This window comes from Lycorma delicatula, chromosome 11 (genome assembly GCF_047948215.1).
Source record: "Lycorma delicatula isolate Av1 chromosome 11, ASM4794821v1, whole genome shotgun sequence".
Taxonomy (NCBI): domain Eukaryota; kingdom Metazoa; phylum Arthropoda; class Insecta; order Hemiptera; family Fulgoridae; genus Lycorma; species Lycorma delicatula.
The window spans coordinates 11,199,594-11,211,762 of record NC_134465.1 but is presented as its reverse complement, the minus strand read 5'-3'; the positions used below and the strand labels follow the sequence as shown (position 1 = coordinate 11,211,762).

At 31.8% G+C, this 12,169-nt stretch overlaps 1 protein-coding gene across 6 annotated transcripts in view; it reads left to right on the top strand.

Moving 5' to 3' along the window:
* Positions 1–12,169, top strand: part of UBL3 (ubiquitin like 3) — a 568,876-nt gene that overhangs the window by 532,568 nt on the left and 24,139 nt on the right. For all 6 annotated transcript variants that reach the window (XM_075379124.1, XM_075379123.1, XM_075379126.1 and 3 more), the window contains 2 exons: positions 2,504–2,612; positions 11,131–11,295. In XM_075379124.1, coding sequence (XP_075235239.1) covers positions 2,504–2,612; positions 11,131–11,295 — 274 coding nt within the window. The remainder of the gene's footprint in view (positions 1–2,503; positions 2,613–11,130; positions 11,296–12,169) is intronic.

Below are 12,169 nucleotides of genomic sequence, written 5' to 3'. Positions count from 1 at the left end.
CTGCAAGAGTTCTTTGACGATCGAATAATAAGCAAGGGCGTATGGTCTCCAAGGTCACCAGACCTCACATCAACTGACTACTTTTTGTGGGGCTGTATTAAGTCTGAGGCCTTCAAAAACAATCCTCACACTATTGATGAACTTAAAGTCAATATAACAGACTTAATCATGAATATTTCCGATGCAGCTCTTAAAAAGGTTTCTGCTAATATGCTGAAAAGAGTCCGTGCGTGTATAACCGCAAGGGGTGGGCATTTTGAGCATATTCTTTAACAATTATGTAAGTAATAGCTTTTTATTAAATCTCTTTTGTAAGTAACAAATACATTTTTTTATTCCACCTAAATTTACCTTTCTTAAATTACATTTCAAATTGGGTAACAGGACAGAAAATCACTCTGTATAAAATTGTGATCAATGATATTGACTAGAGTGGGTGTTTTCCAGGAAATGAAAGAGTGTTTCTTCTGTGCTGAGCTTGATCTACTCGCTTGTATAATTTGGCTTGATTTTAATGTCCAAATAAAATACTTCCTGGGAACTGTCCCCATTTGTAGACAGTTTTATCTATTCTGTATTTCTGTTAGTAAGTTGTAATTGTATTCACCAGATAGTCAATTGTAAAACAATTAAGTATCAAGCATAAAGAGATGCAGTAAATGAAAATGTGGAATTAAATGAACGATTTCCATGTTTGTATGACACAAAAGACTTGATAGTATTGATATCTTTTGCTCCTATTTATTAATGTATTTTCACTTTCAAGACTCTGGAATAGTGATCAGTCTCATTTATTTACTTAAAAATTAAATTCACTAGCGACAGGGAGTATGAATAATTAATTACTTACTACCACTTTGTTACAGGGATCAGAACTTGACTGCTTAATGATTTTACAGTGGATTAATTCAACTTTTTTTGTAGTCAGGTAGATTTTGACCTTGTTTATTTATTTGCAGCAGGAATATTTTTTGTAGCAGGTTGGTATAGGAACTGGTCTACATCAAGTCAGTGATAAATAAATAAATAAAAGTTCTCAACTTTTATTTATACGATAGTTATTGTGAAATTTCAGTCATCAAAGAGATTAAGTTTTGTTGTAGATAGTTAAGGTTATAACTTAAATTGCATTTCTACGTTTCATTTTCATTACTTTTATTACATACTGAAGAATGTACCGAAGTATGTGGCAAAAAAATTATCTTAAAATTTAGCATGATTTTAAACAATTCTTTTTTTATAGTTTTATTTGATAAAAGTATATTGTAGTTCCTTTTCTCTCAGAGCTTATTTTTCAGTTGATATGACGATTTATGGAATCGTATGTAATTACCTTTTGAAAATATATGCTCCTTCTTTAGCTGCGAGAAAGGTAAGAAAATAGTAAACAGTTCTTGGTGTAGCAAACCTACATTAGATTTCAGGCATACATATATATTGGCCATATTCCCTCATCATACTATGGAATCCAGGACCTTAAGTATGGGCTGGCCGTACCTGCTTGTAAATTCTGATTAGAGATCTGTGGAAGTTTGAAATTTGTTGGCTAGTAGCCAAAATAACAGTGGTTATAAACCCTTAATGTATTTTGGCAATCCGTGGCAATGTGTAGGTAGTAATAAAACTTCACCAAATTAGCAACCAATGCTATTGGTTTTATCAGTTTTATTAGTACTAGTGACAAGTGTTGATTGCATTTGCACATCATGCTATTTGTATTTTGATCGAGATGTCATCTGATTGTAGGATTGTTATTCAGGCAATTACATAATTATAACTCTCCTGATTATTAACATTGACACCTAGTAGTAGAAGAGGACATGAATATAACCGGAAAAAGAACTCTATCTGTTGCTGAGGCGATTAGGTATGCGGGAGGTTCTGTTAATGTACTCTTATTTATATAAATTTACTGAATTTTTTCATCTAGGATGTTTTGAACACCAATTTCAGCACTCCAAAAAGCCAGTGTAGCTGTTAGGAATCGCATCTCAGAAACGGTCAACCTGAGACTGTTCAAGACTACACTTCATTAACATTTATGCATATCGTCCTTATTCATACTCTGAATTAATACCTTACGGCGGTACCGAAGGCTAAACAGGAAAAGAAAGCGTAGTTGTTACAACAATGATAACATAAATAGGAGTACATATGGATTGAAAATAAAATGTCAGGATTGGCGAATCTCTCCGAACTTGACCAAAGAAGTAACTGGTTTTTCGTCTACCACCTTTTCATTCTTGCAAATGGAAGCTGTCCAAGAGCAAAATGTAACGATCAACACTTCTTATTAGATTGGTGTTGATTAAAATTTTTGGGTTTTGCGGTTAGAATTTTTAATGACCATTGTAACACGGTTGTTATATGTTAATGTAACAACACTGATTAATGTTCGACCGTCTGAAACAATAATTAAATAATGTATTTTATCGACAAAATGTGCCTGCAATAAAATAATCTTTATTTAATATAAATTAATATTTTACTTGGTTTGTTGCAGATCAATTTACGGCTGATCCTAGTAAGTGGAAAAACAAAGGAATTTCTGTTTAGTCCCAGTGATTCAGCGGGTGATATTGCACATCACGTATTTGAAAATTGGCCTGAAGGTAATTGATTTTTCTTTTAATTAAAAAGTAGTGGGTTTTTACACGTATAAATTATTTTTTTGCATTAAGTGTAAACACATTTATGTTTATGTTGCGATTAAAAAAAATTACTAATTTATTCCACGATATTATCTGTAAAATGTTATATATTTATCGTCTTTTAATTACTGTAGTCATTTTTTTCATTTATAATTATTGTTGAAGTAATGTGTATATTTGCATATAAAATACACATTTTCTCAACGTTTTTTATAATTAGAATGTTTTTTAATTAATTTTAAGTGTCATTGATTCCTACAGTCATTACGTGTTAAAATTCAGATATCTTTCAATTGCAATGTTTCTTTTAAGTAAGGTATATTACGATAACTGTTTTATTAAATGTACCATTTGATATTATTTTTTATTTTTTCAAACTTTTTTTTTGCTCAGAGTGGTATTCTTTGAAATAATTTTGATGTCAGGTTCTAATATTGAGCCGTGGACCTTACTTTCATTTTTTCTGTTAAAAAAATTTCGTATCAGTTGATGTATTAGTGGTGAATGTCATTATTAGGTAGGAGTGAGCTTGTTAAGCATGTACATAGTAAAGTTATTTCTTTTATACCTTTAAATCCATCTTTACAAAAAAAATAATATATATATATATATATATACTGATTGGCTTTTTGCCCATAATAATGATAAGAGAAGAAGAAAAAAGTTATTGAAGTTGACATTGTACAAAAGTAATTCGTTTAATTCTGAATATTAGGAAATACCTAACGTGTTTTAAGAGGAAATAACATTCAAATAAATAATGCAAAAATAAATGTATGAGGATAATGATATCTGGTTATTGTAATACTATATTTGATTCTTATCTCATCAGATTTTATATTTGATCGGTGAAAATTAAATTGGATTTATTTACTATCTGGCATGTCACTGGTGTCCTTTACAGAACTTGGCCTTTCTCACCGTTTGGTTTTGCTTAATTTTACAATTTTTCAACATTAACCTCAAGTTTTGTTCAGGGTCTTCCTTATGCAGTTTTTTCTTCTCGCTAGCGTTTACTTTTTATGAATCAAAGTGAAGTTCTTTGAGGCTTGATAAAGGTACAGAATATTCATTTTAAACTAATTTTTTACTGACATCATTTCTTTTTACTCTTCCTGGTTTCATTTATTTAATATAATTATCATTTTTCTAGCAGTCTCTATTTTAAAAATTGTCAGTTCCACACTGTCCTTTTGCGGTGCAGCTATGTGGAAAAACGTTATCTGTTTACTTCATTAATATTTTTGTAGTTTTGTGTTAACATTCCAAATAGCAAAATGAAATTTTTTTTTACTTTTCTGCTACTTATTAATTTTGGATATTCGGCACATACTTTTGCCTACAAGCTTGTCCAGAGATTTTTGTTTCTTATCTTAACTGAGGGTGTGGCATAAAATGCCTTAAGTGTCATCGATTGCTATAATGCAAACGTCTTGAGTGTCCATTGTGTAAAACTGATTCTTTTTCTGTATTGATTCTTTGATCTTATCTAAATTCTGAGATTTGGTTTTGAATTGTTGAACTATTTTACATTTTTTTTATATGGAGTCATTACAACATTCTCCAGGTACCTGGATCAGATTTACCTTTATACGAGGACCTTATACAGAAGCATCTGTCTTCTGTTGTTGCTATCAACAGCTGTGATAACTTTATTATATATATATATATATATAATAAGAAGAAGAACACCACATATGTCTCACCACATTTTTTTCTTCACATGTACATAACAGTGAAGAAAAAGTGATTTTTTGAAGTTTTGAGAGGTGTAGCTAGAATTTACTGATTTATTAAGTATTTTAAATCTGTAATTCGAGTATTTTTTGATTTTTAATGGTTGTATGCTTGATATAACTTCACTGACAAATACTGAATAAACATTATTTCTCTTTTCTTGGGATCAGCTTTGATGGGAGTTGTTTTGAAATGCATTATTTAGCCTTTATTTAAAAAATAAATGAGTAGGAAAAACACGATCTGTTAGTTGTCTTTTTGTTATAATTCAGATCCTTTGTTTCACATACAGTGCGATTAATTTCACAAACGCAACAATTGTGTAACGTCAACAGTCAAGCAGCTATTACGACAGATGATTAATGATGCTGTAGTACCCGGGGTTTAATTATTACAAAATTTCAGATTATTGGATTTGATTTCTTTGTTACCATTAAATATCCTTTGATTTTTCTTTAGAGTTCAGTTATCAGCATTCTAAAGCTTAGCCTAAAAATGACTTTAACTCTGATTATTTGGTTTGTATTATAAGGAGAATAGAAAGTCTGGCTTTATCTAATAACTACTTCAGCCATTAGGCTTACTGTGCAGCTGGTGGATGGAAAACAGACTCCCCATGTCAATCCGTAGGTAGTTTTCCTACCAGGTAAGATGGCTCTATATATTCTTCTGACAACGTCAACAAGGATGACTTACTATTATCAAATTTGAATCCATACAACCGGCAGCGGGGAAGAAGGGATCAGCTATAAGAAAAACGGATGAGTAGTAATAAAGAACAGTCTGCCCTTGGAGGAACCACAATACAAGCCAGATAACTTTATTCAGAGTAAAACTCAAGCCCCCAGGTTCCCGTACAATTCATATCCGCTGAGAGATCAGTAAAACAAGATCAGCATTACCGATCAACAGTTTTGCTTATGGTCACTCAGATATACGCTCCGATTATAGTTATTTTTCCTTTAAGAATTACATAGTCATCTCAAGAACAGGCGTACATTTTATTCCTGCATAAAATGCCCAGTAATGCTAGGGATTGTACAGGGTGAGGAAGTATCTATTTCAATATACTCATAATTTAGACAGTTATCTGGTTTTTTAGGTGTTTTTTGATGTTAAAATATGTAATTATTATAAGTGATACTTAAGTAGAAGATAATTCACCGGGTAATTTAATGTTTGTTTTATTTTTATGGAAACGGACCCTTCATCTCCTTGGTGTAGTAATGGTATTTCAGTCTTTTACCTGCAAGATCCTGGGTCGAATCCTAGCCAGTCATGGTATTTTTTGGTTTTCCATACACTCCAAATTTTCCATTCCATATTCTTATCACAAACATGAAACTTATTTAGTGAATTAATCATTCAAAAATCTTTTTCCCTTTTGATTAATTTTGTATTTTTATATTTTAACATTTATCTTGTTAATGTAAGAACTATTTATGACATGCGGATAAACATTCTTGTATCTTAGCGTTGTTTATATATGTATAGTTCATTTTTTTTTATTTCTTAACGTTTATAATGTACCGGTTTTAAATTCCAGTAGCGCTGAAGAGATATATTATGTTGACTTTGTCGTGTTATGGAACTTTTTGTGTAAATTGTCTTGACTTTGAAGTGTCCCTAGAGAGTCGATATGTAGATGATGGTATAAAGTGTTTTCTTAAAAAAAATTGTTTCTTTTTTTCTTTTTTGTCTTTACTACAGCATTAGGCCTTTTTATTATTTTAGAGCATTTTATGTTTGTAAGTGTTTCTTTTATGGGACGTGTTCTTTTCAGTTTTACTTGCTTTTATTTTTTGAATGTCATATATAACAATTTAATTTTATTTTTAGGGATTCTATGAATATGGAAATAATTTTGAAAAGTTGCATTCGCTTTAATTCTTTTACGGTGTACTTTTTTTGCTGCTCTTAGTTATTCGTTAAATTTCGTTCTTAGATAATTTTAGCAAATACCGTTAGTTATAAAACAGGCCATCCTTATTATTTCTGGTAATGAGACCATCGATATCCTTGCGACTGAGTACTAATTGTGTTAAGATGCCGAGAAAGTAGGTCGATTTACCTCTGGGCGCATAAATGAAATAAACGATCAAGGTTTCCGTATACGGCAGGTCAAGCCGTCTGAATCGTCCGATGACCGTTACATACGTAGCATTTTTCCTGAATATGGAGGTCGTTAGATGGATTTCCGCCTGTCGGTAGAGTCACTTAAGGCTAAGAACGGAGGGGGATCGTGGATACCGCTGTTCTTTGGTCGTTGGGTTTCAATTAACCGCACATCTCAGGAACGGTCGAACTGAGACCGTACAAGACTACACTTCATTTACACTCGTACATATCATCCTCTGAAGTATTATCTGAAAGGTAATTACCGGAGGCTAAACAATAAAAGGAAAGAAAGGCCATATACTGGAGGAACTAAAGATGAACATAATAACGGAGATTAACAACGCGAGTATACAGGTATTTCCTGTCAAACATGGTAAAAAGAGTTCGTACATGCATTGCCGAACGGGGCAGCCGTTTTGAGCATATGAAAATAAATAAATCTTTAAATATTATTACTTTGTCTTATTTTTTTTATTAGTTAGATGTGCGCGACCTTTGGATCTCTCTGTAGATAATTAGAGGGTGTAGGCAATTAAAAAAAAATTGGTGTTTAAAAGTTTAGATATAAAAAAAAAATAGTAATAAACGTATATTACAGTGTATTTATGATTTATGGTGATGGCGACATCGCAAGAATCAAATGCTGTATAGATTAAAGTACAATTAGTGCAAAATGAAAAGTTTAATTACTTCAATATCTGCGATGTAATGTTACGTAATACCAGTTATGTTATTGATGTTGAAATCGTGTGATGACTTAGTCTCTAAGCGAAAGCGAGTTATTAACCCGAAAGGCTCCAGAATATCTGTTGCAGCATTATTTATACGGAATCTATATGTACACGTGAATTTATTGTCGTACTTGTATTTCATATTTACTTATTTTTGCATCCACTCAAATCTACTTGAGGCCGTCAGAGAAATCGTCAATAAAACACTGAATCGCATGACGATGACGCAAAATATTTACGTTCTTATAAATACAGAGAATAATTCTTTACCTTATAACGAATGAAACTTTATTTATCGACCTGTTTTAAACCTTAGAATTTTTTCATCTAGGGTAGATTAACGGTTAAATTCTATCGGACGGTGGCCGGGATATCTGTATAGAATAGGTAGCGTTTAAGTTTAAACGGTTTATACAGGTCTTGATCGTGGAAGGACCTTTTTCGTGGAAACGCATACGAGAATTACTGTGCTATTCCGATATTAAAAATATACAACCGTCTTTAAAATGTCAATACTTTTCCCAATCAAAAGTCGAATAAAAAAAAAAACGGAATTAGCACAAATGCACTTACAGGATCGACAAGTACAGCACTAGTTAATCGGATTAAATTCAAGCATTCAATAATATAGGCTTATGGGTAATTATTTAATCTTTGCATTGGCCTTACTGTATTTGAAAACGATGAGCGAATAGCAAACAATACAGCTATATTGTGTCTTGATGTAATTCTAAGAAAGGTTGCTTATTTCCTGATATTTCATATTTGGCCTGTCAATGTTTATTTTTAAAATAAATAAAATCAGGATCGATTATAAACTATGTTTAGATATGTCAGATAATTATATTGTTAGTTAATTATTATTTAATGTTTTTCTGCCGACGTAATTATAATACTAATTGAAAATAGACCTACATTTTTATAACATTTAATAATATATCGTAAAATTTCTTTTTTATGGCAAAATACTTAATTATTTGTATGAACAGCAGAATACTTATTGTAAGTATGCACAGCAGAATTAGAAGATATTTAAAACTAATCAATAATACCATCCGATAACATAAAATAATAAGTTATATTTACAAGAAAGCGATTTGCTTCTGCGCGTGAAAACTAAACTGAATGTTTCCAGTTTGGAAACAGACACCGTACTAGCCGTTGTCTGAGTTTCAAGATTATTGCGGCATCTATATTCAACGTTACGATTAGTTAACAAGATTTAAAAATTGGTTGTGAATTCCATAATCCGTACTTTGGAAGATTGTTAACGTAGCTAAGACGCTTTTCATGCACAAAAATAAAAGAACTTTTGCTTTCTAATCACCGTTTAACAGCTTTCGGAACTGGTAGACGAATGCAATATTTTAATCGTTTAATACCACGCTGTTCTAACCAAAAACTGACCAATGGGATGGAATGAATAGTAACAAATTCATGTTCGCTTTAGGTTATCCAAAAACGATCACCGTATTTGATATCTGTCAGGAGCTGTTAAATCGTGCCAACGATAACATAACGTTTTTATATAGCGTTATAATAATTGACGAAACACGGGTTTTTACACAAGCTACGTTGTCAAAATTAAAGTCCGGTTTTCGCAACGAGTATGAAAACAGATCCGCCAGACGAAAAAACGCGTCGTTTAATCTAAGTTATTTTGACTGGAATTCAGTACGAATTCTTTCCTGAAGAATAAACCGTAAATCGGTATTACTTCATTGAAGTTGTAAAATTATTACAAAAAATGCCGAGAAGACGATACCCAAACTTTGGTGGTCCATCACATAGTGCTCTTGCGTTCTGCTTTGTACCGCGAGTTTTGTTGTAAAAAATTGAATATCTATTCTTCTACAGATTTCTTATCGCCCTTCCGATCTGCCAACTTTTTTGTTTCCTGAAGTCATACCGATGTTGATTGGTCGAATATTTGACACGATCGGGAAAGATAAAAAAGTTCGCTTACAGCACCGAAAGTAATTCCAACCGAAGCTTTTTATGATTGGTTCCTGAAGTGGTTACTACACCCAATATTATATAATTAGGGTACGGGACTATTTTGAAAGTGACACCAACCAATAGTTCCCCAGGTAAGCGTTAAAAAATTTATGTAGCAAAAATTAAGTTATTTTTTGAACAGATGTCTTACTGTTATGAAATAATATCAAGTTTCAGTTTAATAATAATCATTAATTCCACTAAATCAATATGTAAGTATTCTGGCATATAATACGAGGTGTGTGAGAAAAGTAATAAGACTGACTTTTTACTTACCAAAGTTTTTATTTTTTTCAAACAACAATATTATCCCCTTCAAAGTATTTCCCTTGGGCAGTTATACGCCGGCGGAGTCGTTGTTCCCACTCCTAGTAGCAGCGCTGGAAGGCTTCAATTGGTAGGGCTTTTAACTGGTCGGTCACAGTCTTTTGAATGTTTTCCAGAGTTCCAAAATGACGTCCTTTTCCTTTTTTCGGGGAAAGGAAAAAGACACAAGGACTCAAATGAGGTGAATAAGGGGTTGAGGAACCATAGAAATGCGTTTTGAGGTCAAAAATTTCTTGATGGAAATGGTCGTGTGACACGGGGCATTGTCGTGATGAAGCATCCACTTGTTTGCAATGTCTGGTCTCACGTGAATCACCCTTTTCCTGAGTCTTTCAAGGACACCTTTGTAAAACACTTGGTTGACAGTTTGTCGTGGAGGAACAAATTCTTTATGTACGATACCCCTACTGTCAAAAAAGCAAATCGGCACGGTTTTGATCTTGGATTTGCTCATTCTACATTTTTTCGGTCGAGGAGATGTCCGAGTGTGCCACTCTTCGCTTTGCCGCTTTGTTTCAGGATCGTACACAAATATCCAGGATTCATCACCTACGATCACACGAGTGAAGAATTCTTGGTCGTTGTCAATCCTCTCAAGAAGATCAACGCACACGTTTCTTCGATTGTCCTTCTGTTCCGTTTTGTTGTTTATCGGCTATCCTAGCTGAAGTTAATGAAAGTAGTGCTGTCAATATTGGTTCTCAAATAAATCAAATTTGAGACCATACCGTAGCTTTATAATGCATTGGTTTCATAACACATGAGGTATTTTAAGACTTGTCGTTTTATATTCTGTTGCAGTTTTTCTTTATCAGCTGATAAACCAGATACTCATGAAAACAAATTTATGGTTATGGTACCTAATAAAAAGAGGGTTGTTAAATATAACTTAATGAATAAATATGGCGTATTTGAATGTAATTTTAGATATATATAACAATAAAACTATTGTGAAAAAAGATTAATTTTGTTTTGTTTGGATATTGAGTTTAGAAACAGCTTGTCAATTAGAAATATATTCAAATTATGTGAGGGTAATACCCAATATTTTTTGTTTTAGTAATTTTTGTTAGCGCCTAAATTAATAATGATTACTTGGCTTTTAGGATATCAAATAATTTTTTGGGGTTTCTTTATATTGTCAATTTATTATTTATTAAATAAAGGTAAAATGAAACTAGAAACATTTTTTGTAGTAATTTTATTTTGACACTTGCCTTTGATATTGAGTTGTAGATGCTAATGATTTTAGCATCTGTGATATGAATATCACAAAGTTTATTTCATACATAAATTTAAACATTTGAATTGAAGCATTGTGTAAAGTGGATGTACATGCTTTTTTTATGTATAATGAACGAAATGAATGATAAGTTTCAAGCATGTATATTATTAAATATACCGGTTTATATTTTAACTATAAACTCTAAGTACAAAGCTTCGTTCTAGATTTGAAATAAATAGTACAAGTATAATGTTATGTTGTTTTTATAATTCAGTTTATATTTATATTTGTATTTTTTTTTTTCATATATAACAACCACATATTCTATTCTGTTTTATTATAGACTGGGCTGAAGAAGCAGTAGCGAAAGCAGAAATATTACGATTGATTTATCAAGGACGATTCTTACATAGCAATGTCACATTGGGTGCACTGGGTCTACCATTTGGTCGTACGACTGTTATGCATCTTGTACCTCGAGAAAATTTGCCTGAGCCAAATTCACAAGGTGAGCAACGCTCTAACAGCGGCCATTGGTTGTGGGTATAATTCCAGTCGATTTCGACATTTCCAAAATTCCATATCTCCATTGATATCCTGTTCTCATCACAGTTATCGTCATCATATGTCCACTCTATTACCAGAAAATTCCTTAATTTATCTTTTTAACTCTGACATAATGTATTTTTATTATATGAACTCTTTTAAATTTGAAATAAATAAATTTTTTAAATATTTTATTTTTTGTTGTATAAATATTATTTATTTGATGTAATGAGCTTAATTACACGGTTGTCAGTGTATCTGGTTTTAGTTTGTGTTAGTATAAATTAGTTTAGTTTTACAATCTGATTACATAAGAACTTTTTTTGAATTCAACATTTAATTGTATGATTTTATCGATATGAAGTTTATTGCTGTTTTGTTAGTTTTAGGAAATTTTTTGGTTTCCTTTATAAACTAGGTTGGATTTTATGAACCATGTAGGTTTCTAACGATCACAGTTGTTAGTTTTACAGTTCTACTCTATTAATATTTGGCACTTTCTCCTATTGTGGTTACTTGCATACTGGAGTTACATGTGTGTTTCTTTATATATGATTTTTTTTTTAATTTTTTGAACGCCTTCCTACATTGCTTAATAAGTGTAACAAATGCAATAAAATCATTTGGAAATGGAAAGTAATAGACATCAAAATGATTTTGATAGCTTGTGGCCAGGACAGTATAGGAGAAGCCTTTATATTAAGACATTACTGATTTGGCTGCACAAATCATTAAGATGACCTAATACTACTACAGTACAATATTTACATGTACTTTATATTTTGTAATGGTAAATAATAAAATAAAATACAGTGTACTACACTATTTCATACCTG